The following is a 20,476-nucleotide window of genomic DNA, read 5'->3' on the forward strand; positions in this document are numbered from 1 at the left end:
CGGCCGGCACCGACCCCCGGTGGCGGCGGGCGGAGGGAGCGGAGCAGGGGAGCAGGGAGGCAGGGAGGCAGGGAAGCAGGGAAGCAGGGAGGCAGGGAGGCAGGGAGGGAGGCAGGGAGGGGCGCCGGAGCGGCGCTAGCGCTGTCCCGCCTCCTCCCCCGGAGCCCATGCTCCCCCTCCGCCTCCATTTCCCGGCGTGCGGCGCGGGCGCGGGGCAGGAAGTCCCGTGCGCCTGAGTCAGGGGCGGCCGGGCGGCCGGTGCCGGGGTCGGCGGCGATGGCGCTGGAGACCCTCTCCCCGGACTGGGAATTCGACCGCCTCGACGACGGCTCGCAGAGTGAGCGCCCGCGGAGGCCGGGCCGGGCGGGGCGGGTGCGGCGGGAGCCGCCTCGGAGCGGGGGGAGGCGCGGGCTGAGCAGAACCTGCTCCACCCGGACCCCCCCCGCTGCATCCCCGCCGGGAACGGAAGGGAGGGAGGAGGAAGCAGTGCGGGAGCTGAGCGGGGTCGCCCTCCCCGGCTCCCCCCGGACCCTGCCCCCGCCCCTGCCGCCAGCCCAGCGCTGATCCCCCTGCGGCCAGGCCTGCGGGGGTGGGCGGCCGCTGTGACCTTTCCTCCCACCACCCTCTCCGTAGTTGTCGGGGTTGTTTTGGGGGGGCGGGGGGGAAGTGGCTTTTCAAGCCCTTCATCCTTTGCTCCTTTGGGGGAGTCGCCTGCGGTGCCCTCCGTGTGGCGGGGAGGGCCAGGCTGCTTGTGCCACCCTCTCTTTTCTTCCACGAACGGGGCTTGTCGTGGGGACGGTGTTTCTTTCCTTCCCGGTCATTTCTCGGGGCTCACAAATTTTTGCAGCGGCTTCCTTGGTTATCCAGAGAAGTCACGTCGAGATGTGTTGTAAGCAGTTAGTTGTACTCCGCTTTCATTGGTAAAGGCTCTTGTCACGGGAGTCGGGCGGTCACTTGCAGTTTCACCTTTAAAATATAATTGAATAAGACCTTGTGATGCTGAAATCTTTCACGGTGGATTCATGTGCCCGTCAAAATCCACGTTTTACTCAGCCTGTGGAGGTGACCTAGTTTCTAAACAGGGAACTTATATGGCTGTCACACTGTAATACACACTGTAAATTGAACTGTGCCGAATTAATTATACCAGGTGTTGCTGTGAAAATATGTCACTCATGGACCAACTGTTTCACATATAATGTTATCCCAAGGGGTGATACTGTTTATGCCATGTTCATTTAGTCTGGATTTCAGTGGAAACTGAAGCTGTCCTGAGCAGAGCTTTTTATCAATTCTCTAGTTGTGGAAAGGAAAACGTAGCTTTTACTCAGAATGCTAGATCTCCACTAGTTTGACCATGACATGAAGTGCAGCTCCAAGAAATTTACATGACTTTAGCATAAATTTAATATGCCCCATTACCACCATCTCAAGGGTGAGCAAACAGGCTGATCTTCCATCCAGAACAGCACACAGCCTTCTAGAGAAAAGCCAAAACCAATTCCTGTGATTTGAAAGGCATTTTTTTGTCCTTGTTGTCTACTTTCACTTTGTATCACTAACACTTAGCAATTACAACTTTCTCAACTGAGGGCATAAGATACTAAGTAAGTCTAGTTTGTTACATCTCTGTCCTAGATATGTATGGACATGGCACTTGCCAAGTCCTGTGAGCTATGAGTTCATTGTATATTGATATTGCTGATTTTATGGAAAAAGTTAAGATTAAGGTGGGGGATCTGTGCTGCTGAGTTGATCTCTTGCATTGTTCCAACTATAGTGCTTTAGTTTTATCACCTGAGGAGAAACTAAATCAAACTTTATTGTAAACACATTCTACCTTATGAAGTATGTCTGCTGCTCTGAAGAAAAGAATGATATCTGCTTTCTATGATTTCATTTTCTTCATCTGTGTGACTCAGTTTATTTAGGAATAATGTTCTGCATCTTAGAAAGCTTCCCTCATCTCCAAGTCATTTTTTATCTGCGCAACTCTGGCTATCTCTGGCTAGCTAAGAGCTTTCACTCTCTTGTTTCACTAAGAAAGTGAGAAATGATTCACACCTGTCTCTTGTGTTACAGATGATCAGTACAAGGTGACAAATTGATGGCTATAAATAATTAAGTATCTGGAAGTATTTAATGAGCTGTAGTGTTGTTTAAATCCATCATTTGTCTGCTAGAAAGGTGGACAGTCTGTGGATCTCTAGCAGAGTGCTGTTGTGAGGTTTTATTTGAGACATGCTCAAATACTCAATGTTTTTGTTTCATAGGGAACTGATTTGAACAGCAGTGCCAATTTCCTACTCTTGTATGACTTTGAAGTTTTTTCTCTTTTTCCTATAAAGCCCCAATGACTGTCAGTTTTGTTGTTCTTAGTTTGTCTTGTGTGTGAAGGGAGGAGATGTGCTTGGGGAAGTACCATAGCACACTTCTATAATATCTCCCCTACTCCAGATTTTCTAGCAGTAAAGCACTGAAGCTGGCTTGGTGGCTGGTTAAAATCCGTTCAGCAGGGCTGTGCATCAATCAGTGTTTTGCTGGTTTGCTGCAGCAGAGCTTGCAGAAAATGCATGGAAAGAACCTGAAAGATGAGATGGATTTGATGGAACAGGATAATACGATGATACAACTTAAGGGCTACGCATCAGTGCCAGGAGTGCTGCTGATGGAGAGTGTTTTGTTCACTTGCTTATCTTTCTACGTGAAATTCAGTCTCCTGATCTTGACTATGCTTGTGCCCTATCTATGCCCATTAATGTGGGAGAGTGTGCTGTGCTCCTTGGGTGGGCTTTGCTGTCTGCGTGCCTTTACGGTTGGCATTGCTGCTGCTTTCAGAGTACTATCTTAAAATTAATTCAGGTCTTCACTGCAGTCATTTTTCCGTCTCAGTCTCAACCTCCCTGTATGTAGTCCCTTTCATCTTTTCCTTATTAATTGGTCTTTATTCATTCCTCTCTTTCTGCCTGGTACAGTGTCTCAGTCAGATATTTTCTTTCTGCAAAAAATGCTTAAATGATAATTGATTCAGCTCTCCCACTGAAGTAGCCAACAGCTACCATTTGGCTCAGTTGTTTGCAATGAGGATGAGTAAGAAGTTGAACATGCAGAATAAAAGAATATATTATTTTTAACTATCTAGGCCAGTCTGCTTGCTGAAATGGACACATATAAAGCTATGTAAGAGTTGAATTCTTGTGTAAGAAAAGTTCAGTTGTTCAGTTGACCTGCATTCTCTAACTTTTTTTAGACAATCCTGTTTTCAACAAATAACAGAAGATTGTAAGCTGTTAGATTTGTTATCTAATTATGGAGAAGACACTTCAGTCTTCACATGAAAAAGGATTGTTCTTCCTGAGTGTAGAAGCCTTGAACTATAATAATTTACTCTGTGGTTCAGATTATGCAGCTAAGTCAGTAATTGTGTATGATATGGGGAGGAGTGGGGAGCATCTTAGTATGGGAAGAAAAAAAGATCAGGATAGAGAGAATGAAACTTTTCTTTGCACCAATTGCCTTTACATTTACTTTGCTAATTAAGACCACTGTTGTTGGTGTTCGACCAGCTGAATGTTAGCCTTTGAACCTATTTGTCCCTTTGAACCTACTTGCCTCTGACACTAACAGCACTGCTGTGCATTTCAGTGCCCAGCAGAAGAAAAATTCTGCTTGAGAAGGGTGAATTTGAAAGTGGGAAGGAATGACTAGAAGCCATAAGCTTTCCATGTAATGCTCAAATATCTTGCTGGGAGGGAGAAGTGGAAAGAGGATTGCTGGAGATTCAGCTGCTACTCAGGCTGAAATGATTAGACACATTGCCTCAAAGTTCTTATATAAATGCATATGTACTGAGGGGTAGAGTCACCTGCTGTGTTACAATTTCTACAGTCATTTCTTTGCTCAGCAAATTATGTGATTGTTAAGGTCTTAGTTTGACAAAACATGTACCTTAAAATAAAAACTTTCTGTGTACTGCTTAGATGTTTGATATTCTTTAAGTAGTATTTGAATTTCTTTTAAACCAACAGTAACTTATGGGATTTTTTTAGAGAAATAAGATTTTTTTATTAAAGCTGCATTTTATTAAAGAAAAATGCCACAGCTAAATCAGGAATACAGGACTAAAGCTGAATAGCAACAGATGAAATGTTTTTAATAAAGTTTTTTGATATTGCAGTTTATTGAATTGTCCATAAAACTGTACAAATGTTATCAATTCTCAGAAATTCATGCTGAAGTGCAATTGAAGAATTACGGAAAATTTCTTGAGGAATATACATCTCAGCTGAAGAGAATTGAAGATGCTTTGGATGACTCTGTTGGAGATGTTTGGGACTTCAGTCTTGATCCCATTGCTTTGAAGGTCTTCATATATTTTATATATATATACATTGTAACTGTTACTTTTCTAGTTCGTTCTTCCCTTCAAAACCTCAGCAGTAAAAGCTTGATGCATTTGTGCTCTTAAAATTTTGACTTTTGTGTTTGAGAAACCTATCCCATATGACTTTAATTATCAAGTAATTAATAAATTGGTGCATATCATAAGAGAAGATGTTTTCATATTATTATTTTCTAGTCTTATGGATACTAGCAGAAGCTAAATGAATTTCCAATTCTTCATGTGTTGGGAAGGCTGGTTTCAGCAGACTTCTTCCCTGTGACTGGTGGTGTTTTTATCTGGGGGCCGGGGTTCCAGGAGAGCTCACTAATAGTTGTAAAACTGTAGAGCAAACTGTGTGTGTATTTTTAGGTTGTGTTTTGACCTAATGGCCTTGGTACAGAATTGGCTGTTTTCTTGGTCACAGGTTCTCTCTCCTCTGAGGAGCATTATTTTTTCCTCTTCACTGAACTTCCAGACATAGCTTAAAAGCGCTTTTGTTGCCATATGAAACTTGTCTGTGCTGAAGATGCACTCTCAAGCAATCATCTGTCTGAATAATTTGAATAAATTATGTGTAGGGCCACCACAGTACTGGATGTTTATGCACTAGTCAAAATCAGGCTGACTTAAGTACATATTGTCAGTGCCTGCATACGGATGTATTTTCTGCTTCCTGTTTCTGGCAGCTGGGATTATTAATTAATGTTTTAGTTTTCCTGGGCTGTTTTTTTCCTACATATGCCATAATGACCATGCTTTTGCTTTTCAAGTTTTGTAAGTAAATTGTTATAAATGCTATGTAATATACCTAGTTATTTGCCTGTCTGCCTAGAGTGAAAGGAAAGGTATTCCCATGTAAAGGTGAAGAGTGAAGGTTTCCTGCAGTGCAGGTTGCCAGTAATGTGCAATTGTGGCTCTCTTATTACTGACCCTATTTGAGATTAAACTGGGGGAATACTTGCCTAGTTGGATAAATATATTTTTGACTAATGTTTTCTAAAGTTGCTTATTTGTTGTTTCTGTTTGGTTGTTCTATGTTTTTTTGTTTGTTTTTATTTTAATTTTAGCTTTTGCCATATGAACAGTCCTCCCTACTGGAGCTCATAAAGACAGAAAACAAGGTAAGTGCTCTATGCTTAACAGAAAAAAAAGTTGTTCAACCTCAACCCAAGCCCTTTAAATGTGAACTTGTTTGTAATCTGTGTGATTTTTTCTTTTCCCCCCCTGCTTTGAGTCTAGGTTCTAAACAAAGTTATAACTGTGTATGCTGCTCTTTGCTGTGAAATCAAGAAGTTAAAATATGAGGTAAATTCAGCTGACTTTTATTATTGTATATGAAAAGGTTTGCAATTTGGCAAGCTGATATATAGATTTATTTTTAGTAGTAAAGAAACAAGATATGTCTAAATAATTTTTGCAGCTTGATTACATATATCCTATTCATTAAAAAACAAATTTCTGCTTTTGTTGTTAGGCAGAAACTAAATTTTATAATGGCCTCTTGTTTTATGGAGAAGGAGGTAAGTAGCTCCTTTTACTGTAAAGGTTTGTAGTTTTGCGTTATTGCTTCAGGTTATATTAAATGCTACAATATCTGTAATTTTATAATGTGGATACATGCTTTCTCTGTGTCTTTAACTATTGCACACCAAATAGAGAACTTTGAGAGGATAAGGATACATGTTAGTGTCTTGTAGCTGTCCTGAGTTAGCCTAAGATGATAATAAGGTTTATCTGAAAAGCCTTGTTACCTGCTGTTAAGTATTGTTACATTAACAGGATATTTTGTTGCAGCCTTATTTGCATGGGAAGTAGGGAGTGTGAGCTGCTGAGGTTGTATTAAATATCTTATGTACAGCTTGTCTACTGTAGCAGCTGTTTTGCAAGGTATGGCATTGAAAACATGTTTTTCACATGTAAACACATCCTAAACCAACTTATTTTGTTTTGGGACTAGATTTGACATTGGTTGTAGTAAAACAATAACTCTGTGATTTAATGGTAGTAAAACAATGAAACCATTAACAAATAATTTGACTGAAGTCCTGACCTCTTCATTTATGCAATTAGTATTCCACAAGTTGGAGTGTATTGATGTCACCTGCCCTTCCAGAGCAGGTAACTCACACCACATGTTTAGACCATGGCATAAGATGGGCACAAGTAATTTTAAGTCAATTCACAGATCATGAGACCCTGCTTTAGGTGAAAGTTGATTTTTGTCTTGGAGTTAAACTGGTAACTCCTGAATGACTGGCCTTAAGCTTCCACCTTAAGGGATACTAGTGTGGGAATAAGCACAAATCTTGCTCACAAGGACTGAATATATTAAAGAGTTGCTTCAGAGACCTATCACCCAACTTTGTTTGTATTTCAGTAATTTGAAAGAGAGGGAAAGCCTTTTCATAGTAGTATTGTAAAAGGGCATCCTTAAAGCTTTTCAGGAGACAAGAGTGTGTGATGGAAATAGCAGGGAATGTGAAATCTTTGAGCTCAGGACTGTTTAACATTCATTTAGGTGTTATATAAAATGACTATTGTGGTTAAGGAGCATGGAAAAGTGGGGGATTTGTTAGCTTGTTATATGGGAGGTTTTTTGGTGTGGTGGTTATTTTTCCTTCTTTTCTTAGTAGACTTGCATGTCTTATCAGATATGGTTTTAAATATTTTAAAGTCATACACTGCCAAAATGGTACTGGGAGATCCCTCAGAATTTTCCATGTCTCTAGCATGAAAAAGTCAGACTGTAGCAGATTAATATACTGCAGCAGCAGTTTGTTCCTGATGGGGGTGGTGCAGGGAATGCTTGGGAATGGCAGGAACTGAGAGGTCAGCCTTCTGAGGTTTAGGTAAGAATGCAGAAATGATGTTCTCTATTTCCATGTCTCTACTTGTAGCACTTGCTTTGATAACAGCAAGCTTGCTTACTTTAAACAACTGGCAAAGTTACTGGCTCAAGGATGTCTGAAATTTAAACAAATACTATGCTGGCTTGTTCCATCTGTGTAAAGAAAATTTTTCCCTCATCTTGTCTTTGCATTGAGTAGGTCTAGGAACTTTAGGTAGTTGGATGGGATTTTTTAGGACATACATTGAAGAGATTAAAGTTTGCACAAAATGTGTAAAGAGGAAGCAATGCAATATTTAGTATCTTGTCCCAAAGCTCCATGTTAGAGAAGTATGGAGACCCTAATCTCTGACAGCTCTAAAAGAATGTATTTTATGTAGCAAGAAGACCTGCATTTCTTAGGCAGGTAAACTTGTAATTTTAAGTGAGCTTTTTTTGCTCAGAATGACCCAGAAGAAAAATCTCGAGTCTACAGCATCTGTTGTCTCAATGGAAAGACAGTATTTTGTCAGGTGATGTTCAAACCACTCCACATGACTGAAACAGTTTGGCATGGGTGATGTAATTATTGAATTTCTGTGTTCTGTGTCATACTGATAATGCTGTGAAGCTATGGTGGTAAGCCTGTTCTTCTGTTCAGAAGAATATGTAGGAAAAAGAAAATGAATTCCTTCTGGTTAATCATGTAGAATATTCTTTCAAAAAAAACCACCTGGATGTTTCTTGCAAGATAAATACCTAGTATTTTCATGCAAATTTCTTAAAAATGGAAACATTTGTATGAAGTTACATAATATGTATGCCTTTAAAGAATTACGGGTTTTATTCTTTTTCAGATGAAGGAGACTTTTCCCAGTTTTGTATCTAATTTATTAACCATGTAATTTTTAATGAAAAAAAACCTCCAAAAATAAGTCCACCTTAGGACAGCAAAATTAAGAGGTTTTGGGGCTCCATCAATACTTATAACAGTGCACTCTACTTGTATGACAAATAAATGGCTTGAAGGCCAAGCTTCAACATCAATTTAACAGGTACAACGCAGGTTTTAGAAAGTGTTGACAAATGTTTCTCTTTTAAGCCACAGATTCCAGCATGGTGGAGGGAGATTGCCAAATACAGATGGGAAGATTTGTTTCTTTCTTACAGGTAGAGTATGTTTTGATTGTTTGACAGCAATTGTAATCTTAATTTTACTTGCAAAATAGATTTAACATATCCATATCCTGTTTGCATTTTGCTGAAAGGCATAGCAGTCATTTGATATGTTACTATGTTTTGCCTGCAGACCTGTCACAACCAGCTGACATATCACATATTGTTTAGGGATTTTTTTGTACTGGAAATCTAATGAGAGAAGGAATTAGAATTTACTTTTAAAATATTTCAATAGGAGAAGATAAATTGAGGTTGCTTTCATCTGATGTTAAAGGTAGCTATTTTTATGGGTCTGGCTAACAAGTTTTTGTGTTCATTGAACACTGGAAATGGGTTAATTGTTTTATACGTTTGGGGTTTTTTTAGCTGGTAGAAGAAAGCAAAATCAAAGTATGTACCTGAAAAAATTTGCTTGTGTCTCCTTCAAATGTTTTTGGAAGAACACTTATTACTTATACAGCTTGGTTGTTCAGGATCCTTTGCATGAAAACAGGATCTGTTTGTCTTCTGAGGATTTCCTGTGCTCTTGGGTTTCAGTCTGTTGTGGAGTTTTTTGTCCTTAATATAACTTAAGTGACTGTCCCATTCCAAAAATGTTTCTATTTTTATGCAATATTGCCTATAATGAAACATCTGTGTTGAAGCAGAGAATATAGAGGAAGCTTCCAGAATGTTTAAACAAATTCTGGTTTAACAAGAGTTAAAATTCCTGTTCTTGCTGTATAGCAGCATGGCAGTAATCATTTACTGTGTCATGACAAGTCAAATGCTGTAGGAAGTAATTTCTCAACTTTTTACCATGCTGAACTGCAGTGAATTGTTAGGATCTCTTGGGTTTTCTTCCCCATTTTCCAAGCTCTTTGTTTTATCAACTTGGTAGGTTTCATCCTTCATTTTCTGTTTCTTTCCTAGCAGGTGTTTGAGACCTTTTAGTGTTTCTCAGGTGGGGCTACTGTACATTTGTGTTTTTCCAGAGCTAGGATGCTCTGTCCAGGTGGAAGCTGAGAGCAGGGTCTCTGGCTTTCTGGATTTCTATGTGCATTGCAAATGAACTCTGTAAAATAAGTCTGTTTATTTAAGGGATTTATGCTGATATGTATATTTATGGGGTAAACACTACACAAAAATACAGCAGTATTCCTTCTGAGACCACTTTCTGTGCTGTGATGTGTTAGGAATTGTTGAAAAACTTTGGAAGGAAGGGACATGCAGGATGTTACCGCAAAGGGAGGGTTTACTGTGCTAACAGATGTGTGCTATTTAGGGTAAAGCTATGAGGAAAAGGTTTTGCTTGTAAAGTTTGTTGCTTTTCAGCAGCGGTATTCTCTGAAATCTGTTTCGTGTTCTATATCCCTAGATTAGGAAATGCTGTTCTGGTCACTGTTATAAGCATATCCCCAGGGGTGGTGTGAAAATAAGAAGTTGACAAAAAGAGGTGAAAAGTATTTTTCATAGAGCTAATGTCCATGTATTGGTTTATTGGCTCTTCTGAGCTTTCTAGAATTAGCTAGATGCAGTAGCCTCAAATTTGCTAGGCAAAAAAATTTTTTTAAAACATTATCAAAATAATGCTCTGAAACATTAGTTTAAAATTACAATCTTGTCTGTATTATGTAGCTGCTAATATGCATGTGCTGTTGAATTGGACTACTTTCCAGAAATTTTAAAATGGCAGCTCGTGCTGCCTCCCCAGGAAACATGATCTCAGCTATGTATTAATCCATTCTTCTGGAATCTGTTGGCTTATTTCAGCTGCATTTGTTAGAGCAGTACAAGAAGTAATGTTTTGTGAAAACTGGTGACTAATAGAAGGCAGAAGCCCAAATAAGATCTATTTTTGATGGAGAGGAAGACACAATTCAGCTGTTAGCCAGTCTCCTGGCAGGCTGGCTGTTTAGCCAGTGTGGGCTGTCTGCTATAAAGCCATCTGTGTGCTGACTGGCTAGACTCATCACACACTGACATTTCCCTGATGACATTTATAAGATAAATTAATGAGCAGGTATTATTGCAGTTAAGGGAAACTCAGATTCATTTATCCTGTTGTTCAAGGAATGCATTGTTAAAATCCATTGTAGAAATTAAAACAGTCCTTTATATGGTCAGACTTGACACATTCTTACTCATTTTGTTACGTAACTGAGCTGAAGTTCTGTCTTGGTCAGGCAAACCTCTCAAAGACACTGACTTTGTTTGTTTTAAAGCAGTATTCTGTGGCTTATCACTCTTACATAGGTACAGGCTTCTGTGGTAATTTCTAATTTGAACTTGGCTATTAGCAGCATCCAGAGTGTGACTCTTAAATCTTAGTGGGGAAAAAAGCACAGCCTCTGCTAACAGGGATAGTGTCCCTGAAAGTACTTGGGCTCTGTTGTCAAGTCACTTCTTTACTGTCTTTGATAAATTGAACTGATAGTATAAACTGTCAGAGTTGTACTGGAAGCTTGTGTTTGGTAGTTCATAAGCTTAGTCTCAGATCCTTTTTCAGAACTGTTAGTGGGATGTTTTCCATCCTGCTGTAGGTCTGTCCACTGACTTGGATTACAGATATAGTTGGAGCTTGAGCTGCAAACTCTGTAGTTTATGTTTGATGTTTTAGGTGTAATGATAACTTGTGTATGAGGAGGATCTATGCATTTATATGCATTTTATTTTCTTGTATTTCAGGAGCTGTCTTGCTTTGTTACCCGATGTTACGAAGTGGTGGTGAATGTAGTGCATCAGCTGGCTGTTCTGTATACCAGCAACAAGTAATTATTCCCTAAAATGCTGTTTTATTTTTATGTAGAGTTAAATGTATAAAATATGAATGTTATATTTAAGGCATGGTCATTTTTGGAATTAGAGATATAGTGCTTTGCTGTGCAAGTTTGGGCTTCATAAATGGTTGTGGAAGTGGTTTTGGTTTATTTTCAGAAAAAATAGTGTTTGTGTATAATAAGATGCAAGGATTTAATGATTTGTCATTTTTAGTCTTTATGTTTGAGAAATATTGGTTTTTTCATCCTTGCTCTTTTTGAGATGCTCCTCCTGTTGCTTGATTACATAGATTAAAAATCAGATCACTTCTACAGTCTATTTTTAAAATGTAAATCTTGGCATATATTCTTCACAGAACAGCCATGATAAATATAAGCTGTTCTAAAGATTAAAAAGGCATTAAAATATTTATTTTATTTACAGGAATGCACCTAAAATTATAGAGACATCTGGAGTTCATTTTCAGGTGGGAATGATTTGGAACTCTTTTGCTTGTGTTAACATATATCTGGGTCTTGATGATTAATCCTGAGAAAAACAGCATGAAAGTGACTTTTGAAGACAGCTTTCAATTTGGAATCTCCTTTAAAAGTTTTATTTTATTAATCAGCTTTTTCTGGCCTTTATGTGGGAAGGCCTGGTATCTCCATGTCTGTCATATTCTAGCTTTCTTAGAAGTGAAGTGTTTGCATGTTCTGTTACTGCAATGTGTGCCTCTGCATACAGACAATATTAAAAATTATGCTTTCAGTGTCAAGATAGATCAGGGAATTTAGTTTGTGTGCAGACACCCCTTTAATATTCCTTGTGTCACTACAAATAAAATCTTTAAGCTGCCAAACCACAAAATCTCCTGTTTAACTCTCTAGCTGGTACCACGTTGGCTGAAAATACATTGAAAGGAACTGAAATTTTATGTGCCACATATGACTGCAGTAAACTTTCTAGTAATTACAGTCCTTTTCTTTCCTTTTTTTTCTCCTTGCAAAAACAGGCAATGTATGAGCATCTAGGAGAGTTGCTCACAGTCTTGATCACTCTGGATGAAATAATTGACAATCATGCCACGCTGAAAGAGCACTGGACCATGTATAAGAGGTGTGTCTCTGATGTGACAAATACTCCCACAGCCTAAAAGATAAAAGCATGTGCGTCTGTGTACGTTACAAGAAAGTCAGTGTGGGAACATGGATTTTGGTAGTCTCTCCAGAAATTTCAGTGAAGAACAGGGCTAAACTCCCATGGTGTCCTTGTAACAGTATCAGTAAGTTTTTAAAGTACTGAATGTTACATTTTCAGTGCAGGGTAAGCATCTTGACGAACAATATAATAGTTGGTGGGGTTTAAAGAATATTCAGTAAGAAATGTAGTACAGAACTGAGCTAAGACTATCCCTATCCATATTGACCATGGGAATGGGCATACAGCTTTAAGAAGGGATGGTACCTTAAGTAAAAGCTAAAGAATCAACAATTGTAAAGGTAGCTAAATTAGTGGAGTATTAATTGTGTGGAGCATTGTGTCCTTGAAAACCCAAATAAATGGGAGTTAATCAAATACAAATTGCTTATACAGACCTAGTGGATTTTTGTGGGGGTTTTGGGGGTTTTGTTTGTTTATTTTGTTTTTTTTTTTAATTTTGGGGTTGCTGCTAAGGGTAGGTGTGGGAATCAAAATCTATTATTAAAATAGTTCAGGGTATGACAAAAATGTGAGCATGTTTATGTGTGTGTTCCACACCTACTCCTTACAGGCTGCTGAAATCTGTCCATCACAATCCTTTTAAGTTTGGGATTCAAGAAGATAAACTAAAACCATTTGAAAAACTGCTGTTAAAACTGGAATGCCAGTTACTTGATGGAATGATATTTCAGGTAATGAACTTAATATTGCCCAGTATGATGGAGGAAGCTTACATGAAAGCAACACTCTTTTCAGAATAATTGGTTTGTTTGTTTGTATTTTGTTTTTGTTCTGGTTACAGCGATGTGTGAGTTTGGCTCTTGCATCTGTGCCTGGGAGAAAAAAGGCTCTGTTGTAAGATCCTTTCTTGCCCTTCTCATGTGCTTGAACTGTGCCAAGCTTTGAATGGTAGCAGTAAATGCGGACTGTTCTGCTGAACTAGAGAAACACAGACAACTTGGCATTAGGACTGTGTATTATCAGAATTCTGCTTTTGTCCACATAATAGTGAGCAGGTTTACATAGCATAGGTCTTTAATTTAGCTGCAAATCAATTAGTCACTTCAGTGATCTTTAAAATATTTTGAGTGTGACCTGTCATTTGTTGCATACAAGACAGGTTGCTGTCATTAGGGACCACTGTGGTGGTACATACCCCTGAAACATGTGGGGGCACAGGTGGATGAGAAGGATTTTATTACATTTTCAATACAGTTAAATTAAATGTGTTCATACAAGAATCCATCTCTTTAGAAAAGTGTATGTTACAGACACTGAAATGGGATGTTGTGGCACAGTGGGCAGAGGATAATGTTGTTGAACCTGGTCAAAGCAGAGTCAGTTGCTCAGGTTGTGCCATTACATCTTAAGTGGCTTAGGGGAAAAGGGCTTGTTCTATAAAAGCCTTCAAAAGGAAAATTGTAGGTAAATAATTAGGCACACTTTGGCTTATTCTTTCAAAGGACATTGCTACCAGCTATCCATTTTTCATGTTTTATTTCCTTAATGTTGTATAAGTACGAAGACTTCATTATATATTTGAAACATCAGTAGGATTTGACTGGTATTCATTCAGGAAGTTTCCCCTCCTGTCCTGCAAATGCCTCTTCCTAAAATTCATTCAAAAGATTGGATGCAGTCCTGTTAAGGACATTTCTAATCTCTTTGGGAAGTATGAAATGTGCCTCTATTTTTTGACTGTGACGGGATTTTTGCGAGCTCTTTTAAACTGCCAGCAGTAGTGTGTGATTTTATGCTACAAGGTCATGAGCCACATCCTACAAGAAACTTGTGTGATAATCTTGCTAAAGGACAGTTAGTAACATATTATATTGTGATAATACAAATATGCATCTAGTTTCTTAGCACTAGCTCATCAAATGGTTTCTTTAAAAATGCTCCTTAAAGGAAATGGGGAAATAAATAAAATGGGGCTTTGAATGTCAGGTGTAAGAGTGTTTTAATATTTTCTGGTTTTATACTTAAAAATGGAAGCATAGTTAAGAATCTGTATGTTGTAGAAGTCTAAGGCTTACTTTAGGTTAGTTTTAAATAAATGTGCTCTTCTAGTATTCTCTTGAAAATCAGTAGTCTTTTGAGGTCCAAATCTCATGGCATTATCTTGATATATTGATATTTTTCCCCGTTTTTACTCAGGCTTGTATAGAGCAACAGTTTGATTCTTTAAATGGTGGAGTGTCAGTGTCAAAGAACAGCACATTTGCTGAAGAATTTGCTCATACTCTTCGCACAGCTTTCGCAAACGTTGAAGCCAAACTCGGTAATGCAAGCTCATGCTTTTCCTGCCAGCTTCTCTGTGTCTAAAATTGTTTATATTGTTTGTGTGGGAGTAAACTTCACAAAGGTGTATTTTTTCAGGTGAACCTTCAGAAATTGACCAGAGAGATAAATATGTGGGCATCTGTGGCCTCTTTGTACTGCATTTTCAGATTTTTCGGACCGTAGACAAGAAATTTTACAAGTCATTGTTGGATGTCTGTAAAAAGGTGAATGCTTTATTCTTTTGTCTTTCAGTAATGAAGCAGGTAATTTTCTGAGTTACATAGCATAGGACAGACTTGGGAAAAGAAAGAACACAAAAAAGTCAGAGAGCAGAGTTAAGAATTCTGTACTTCTTATAACTCCCCCCTGTCATTTTCTTTTAAAGATGGTATAAAATTTGTGCACTCACATAGCAGCAAGGTAAAATAAACTTGCAATTTCTATTAAAATCTTTCTTCTCAAGATTAACCTGGCACTGAAGACAAAAAACTGTTAGAGTTATGAGTACTCTGGTGCTGAATAAATGCTGTGGGTTTTGACCTTGGCTGTAAACATTTGTTTTGGAAGACCTCTAAGTGCAAAGTTGACTGGGACTTTTTCATATTGGATGGTGTGAAGAAATTATTAAAATCTCTAATATTGTTTAGAATCGCTGAGAGTGGTTATAATTTTGCCCGTGGTGTCCTTAGTAAACATCTAGGGAAACTTTTTTTAACATCAATGTAATACTCTGTAGAAAACAGTTACATGGAAATAAACTGAACTGTGTTAATTGTGTTTAGTGGTAGTATTTCCTCCTCCTTTTTTTCTTTTCTTCCCAGGTACCAGCCATTACATTAACAGCTAACATTATCTGGTTTGCTGACAATTTTCTGATCCAGAAGATTCCAGCTGCTGCCAAACTACTGGACAAGAAAAGTATTCATACAGTTAAAACACAAAGGGAGAACTTTTTACAGCAGAGGGCACAGTCACTTACCAAGTATGCTTCCTAAATACTGCCTCATGAAGCTGTTTGGCAATTATAAGCACGTGGGCTTTTTCATTCAGTGTAGTAACGTGCTGTGTAGTGTCTCTCAGTGGTGTTAGTCACTTGTTCCACTTCACTGCAGCACTGAGTGTGTGTCAGTGTTGCTGCAAAAAGTTTTGGCCAAAACTAAGCTGCTTTTCATGTCATGCTTTCAGAAAAGTATATATTATTACACCAAAATAACAGTATTCCTGGCAGTTCTGAATATTTGTTTCAGTTACTTCTGTTTCCATATTTTCAAATTCCCTTTTGTTTTTTAAACTAGTGTCTAGGAACCTGGGATGCTTTGTTTTCTGTTAGGGCTCTCTGCTTTCTATGTGTTTATGGAGGTAAGCTGCTAGTAGGCTTATACTGGAGCTCTCCTCTGCTTGGTGATGATACTTTCTTTGCAAGCATTTTTTCTTTGTGACTGTTTTTATTGCTTGTTTAATGGTCTTTGAAATTATCTGTATTTGAAAAAAGCCTCTCTTGTTTTGTGTTCTGCGTGTAGTGTGCAGCTCACCTCTTTCTCTTCTAAAATATGCTTAAAGATGAGATGGAATATTTTTAGCTGTTAGTCTTAACAAGTGTACTGCACAGGAAGATGACAGGGCTAAGGTTTGTATGTTTCAGAATAAAAGAAGAAAGTGGAGACTGGGGTCTGTGGAATGGCAGTAAAAACTTATATTTTGCACATTGCCTTCCAATGCCATAAGCAAGCTGGCAGAACTGAGTTGGAGGGGAGGAGGGAAGGGGAAAAAGCAGCTCTGTGTCTGATTCTCTGACAGATTATTTTCACTTCTGCCCTGTTTCTTTTTCAATCCACCTTTTCCTGGCCTTAATTCTTTCCTGGGCTTCAATTCCTAGATAGGGCATAATTGCACTGCTGCTTTGCTTCTGGTCTTGGGCAGCGGTACAAGTCTTAAGATTAAGAAAAAGTTGAGGAAAAACTTCTGGGTATTCAAACACATTTCATAGAAACAGAATCATTTTACTTGGAGAAGGCTTCAAAGATCATCAAGTCCAATTGTAACTCTGCAGTGCCAAGTTCACCACTAAACCATGTCCCTAAGGCCCTCATGTTTAAATACTTCCAGGAATGGTGACCCAACCCCTTCCCTGGACAGCCTGTTCCAGTGCTTGACAACCCTTTTGGTGAAGAAATTTTCCTAATATTCAATCTAAACCTCCTCTTGGGAGAAGAGACCAGACCCCACCTCACTAAACTCTCCTCTCAGGGAGTTGTAGAGAGCAGTAAGGTCTCCCTGCACCTCTTTTTCTCCAGGCTGAACACCCTCAGGTCTCTTGCAGGGCTTATGCTCCTTCTCCAGCTTTGTTGCCCTACTTTGTACACACAATTTTGAGGATATTGTAATAAAATCCAGATTTTGCATCTGCTGATTTGAACTGTGCAAGTAACCTTTTCTTGCTTGTTTACAAATCCTTGCATTGGACTATTCCCTGAATATGAGGACTCTTTAGAAGTGTAATTTTTGGCAATGGAATCAATGACCTGAATACTTCCCAGCTACATCTGCTGTAAGAAGTTGTATTGCAGTGTCACGATTCTCTATTTAGCTCTACTTAACCATTTAATTACAACTAGTGTAATTGAAACAGATACACTTCTGTAGAATGATGTTACTTAAGAGCAGTCCAGTCTGGCATTGATGTAATGACAAGTTATATTTGTTTGTCTGTGGGTGTGTGTGTTTGTGGGTGTGTGTAAGCAGCAGAAATTCAAACTTGGAGGAAAAAAAATTAGCACCAGTGTTGGACTTTTCTGTCTAGTGTTTAAAAGCACTTTCTAGCAGTTTTATGTGGCCTTTTAATTTAAGGAAGTGTAATATATGCACTGCTAAGAGGGCCCTGTGTTCTCTTGAAAAGTAGATGATTTTTGACTCATTGTACAGATATAATTGGCAGAGTAACTAATCCTTGCCTACTGAGAATTAAAATGTAAATGAGTATAGGGTTCTGATACTTTTAGGAATGGTGAGTTTTTGTTTTGGGGACTGAAAGTTTAAAATATTTCCCTTGCAACACTTAAGGTTTTGGAAAGAAATAAGAAAAGAAAATCTTCATAATCTTCTTACTTGAAGTGAGCAACATTCCCTATTTCCTTCCCCAGAGATATGCACTCATACTATGTTTTTGTGAGCTCGTGGATGACAAAAATGGAATCTGTCTTGTCCAAGGAGCAACGTGCGACGAAGTTCTCTGAAGATCTTTCTAACCGCTGCAATGTCTTCATCCAGGTGTGCAGTCTTCTAATGTGGTGGTGCAGCAATCTGATGTTTTGGTGCAAGTTGTTGAACGTAAAAAGAAATCACAGCAGTTCTGTGATCATTGGTGTGTTATTTCACAGTGTGGGAATTCTTATAAAACTTGTTATGCCCAGTACTCTTCCAAGAAAATCTGTACAAGGTCTTTTGATAAAGAATATGGGGAAAGGGACTATGACTAAATATTCAGTGGCTAGCATTTTGGATTTTTCTCTTGACTTAGGAAACCAAGAAAGCTTCATTTTCTTGTAGTAAAGGTTTTGGGTTTCTTTCCTTTTGAGTCATGAGGTATGTAGGGTGGACTGAACCAGTGTCTTAATTTAGTTTTATTTAGGACAATACATACTCCCAGTAAAGGTTTTGTGTTGTTTCATTGTGCTTTGCCTAGTGATGATACTTTGCAAGAATCTTACTACGTTCCAAGACAGCTGGTTTTCTTTTGGCCTACTAACAGCATGTAGTCTTAATGTAAGATGCATCTTATTTCTGAATTTATTTTTTGCTAGTTTCTATAAGTATCTATCTGCCTGACAGAAATTTGATGAGAATAGGTGTGTGAAAAAAGCATGATCTTGAATCTTCTTTAGCTAAAAACAAGCATGTACTAGGCTCTGTGGTTTTTACATTTGAATTAATTGCAATGGACTTAAAAATTTGTTCCATACTGAACTGAGTTCCCTACACCACTTGCTGTCTTTTCCTAGTCTCTTTTTCTCTTTTTTTTATTGTTACTATTTTTTCTTTGAAAGAAGTTTAGTAATTTTTCGTCATGTTGTATATAATCAGCATTGTATTTAAAAGCTTAGAATGTGTTTATGTAGAGATGACTGGTATCTTTACTGTGGGATGCACATTTCTATTTAGAAAGTGTAAAACTGTAAATACTGTCAGTGTATTTATTCCACAGAATCTGGAAGGTTTAGATTGTTTTTGTGATGGGATGTTTCTTGGTGAGTTGGGAATTGTTTGATGGGTTGGTTTACAATAGACTGAAATTGTTTTGAGGCTCTGTGATTATTCAACTCACTAACCTGTGTTTAATTGGAATGGCTTTAGAAGAGGTTAATCAGATGATCTAATGAGTCATAGGCAGTTTCGTAGTGTCTGCTAATAAAAGGGTCTCATTCAGCTTTGGGATCTAGGCTCTCTGTTGTGCAGGGGCAAAAGTTAGCTGTCTGTCATGTATGAAACAAAACAGAGAGAGGACTTATTTTATTGACTTGTGGAAATATTAATTTTTAGTTTTTCTTCCCCTTGTATTCATTTTATTTTTAGGGTTTTCTTTATGCATACAGTCTTAGCACCATCATTAAAACTACAATGAATCTTTACATGTCAATGCAAAAACCTGTGACCAAAACCTCAGTAAAAGCCCTGTGCAGACTTGTGGAGCTTCTGAAGGTAGGTCACTGGATGAAAATTGTTTATTTCATGTAGGAATTACAGAGAACATTGACCAAATATCCCATATAAAAAAAAAAAAACTGTGATGGGAAGTGGTTTTGCATGCCTGGCTTCTTGTTTGTGAGTGGTTTGGTTAGAGAATAGATTTGGAGGGCTAGGACTGGTTTTGTTCATTTGTTTGTTTGTTTTGGGTTTTTTTTTATTCATAGCTTCTAACTGGCTTCCTTAGTTGATGTCACAGAATGATTGAGGTTGGAGGGGATCTCTGGAGGTCGTTGGTCCATCCTATCTGTGCTCAAGCAGAGACACCTAGAGCCAGTTGTCCAGAGCAGTGGCCAGATGACTTTTGAATATCTCAAAGGGTGGAGACTCTACAACCTTTCTGGGCAGCCAGGCTGTGCAGGCTGTGACAGTGCTTGGTTACCCTCATAGTAAGAAAGCATTTCCTGATGTTCAAAGGGAAACTTCTGTGTTTGTTTGTGCCCATTGCCCCTTGTTCTGTCACTGGGCACCTCTGACAAGAGCCTGGCTCTATCTTCTTTTCACCCTCCCCCCAAGTATTCATGTACAATGATACGATTCCCCTCCAAGCCTTTTCTCCACTGGCTGAACAGTCTCAGCTCTCCCAGCATTTTCTCACATGCGAGATGCTTCAGTCCATGAATTATCTTCATGGCTCTTGGCTGGACTGTCTCCAGTGTGTCCATGTCTCTCTTGGGCTGAGGAGCCCAGAACTGGACCAGCACTCCAGATGTGGCCATACCAGTGCTGAACTGGGGAAGGGTCACCTCCCTCGAGCTGCCAGCAAAGTGTTGTCCACTGGAGCCAAAGCTACCATTGGTCTTCTTTGGGACAGGGTCACATTGCTGCTTTGCACTCAACCTGCTGTCCACCAGGACCCCCCAGGTTCTTTCCTTCCAAGCTGCTTTCCTGGTATGGTGGATGATTCCTGGTATATACTGGTATATGGGGGATTGTTCCTCCCCAGATGGGGGACTGCACATTTCTCCTGGTATTTTTTCCAAAAGAAAGGTACTCTATTTTGGGATAAATTCTGGAAGCAGTGGTGAACAAAACTGAAAAAAAAAAAACCCAAAACAACAAAACTTAAATCAACCCTAAAACTTTTTTATGCTCCTGAATAGCTTGGTCTTCTTGGTTTC

General features: G+C 38.9%; 1 protein-coding gene across 2 annotated transcripts in view; it reads left to right on the forward strand.

Annotated features, from left to right (window-relative positions):
- The first annotated feature begins 210 nt into the window (after window positions 1–210).
- Window positions 211–20,476, forward strand: part of WASHC4 (WASH complex subunit 4) — a 39,227-nt gene continuing 18,961 nt past the window's right edge. For both annotated transcript variants that reach the window (XM_082280780.1, XM_082280781.1), the window contains exons 1-15: window positions 211–337; window positions 4,224–4,363; window positions 5,452–5,505; window positions 5,624–5,689; window positions 5,859–5,904; window positions 8,314–8,381; window positions 11,058–11,140; window positions 11,574–11,616; window positions 12,145–12,248; window positions 12,904–13,024; window positions 14,490–14,613; window positions 14,712–14,839; window positions 15,437–15,597; window positions 17,756–17,882; window positions 19,185–19,310. In XM_082280780.1, the coding sequence (XP_082136906.1) occupies window positions 277–337; window positions 4,224–4,363; window positions 5,452–5,505; window positions 5,624–5,689; window positions 5,859–5,904; window positions 8,314–8,381; window positions 11,058–11,140; window positions 11,574–11,616; window positions 12,145–12,248; window positions 12,904–13,024; window positions 14,490–14,613; window positions 14,712–14,839; window positions 15,437–15,597; window positions 17,756–17,882; window positions 19,185–19,310 (1,452 nt within the window). In that variant the 5' untranslated portion in view covers window positions 211–276. The remainder of the gene's footprint in view (window positions 338–4,223; window positions 4,364–5,451; window positions 5,506–5,623; window positions 5,690–5,858; window positions 5,905–8,313; window positions 8,382–11,057; window positions 11,141–11,573; window positions 11,617–12,144; window positions 12,249–12,903; window positions 13,025–14,489; window positions 14,614–14,711; window positions 14,840–15,436; window positions 15,598–17,755; window positions 17,883–19,184; window positions 19,311–20,476) is intronic.

The sequence above is a fragment of the Coloeus monedula genome, assembly GCF_965178545.1.
Source record: "Coloeus monedula genome assembly, chromosome: 4".
Classification (NCBI taxonomy): Eukaryota; Metazoa; Chordata; class Aves; order Passeriformes; family Corvidae; genus Coloeus; species Coloeus monedula.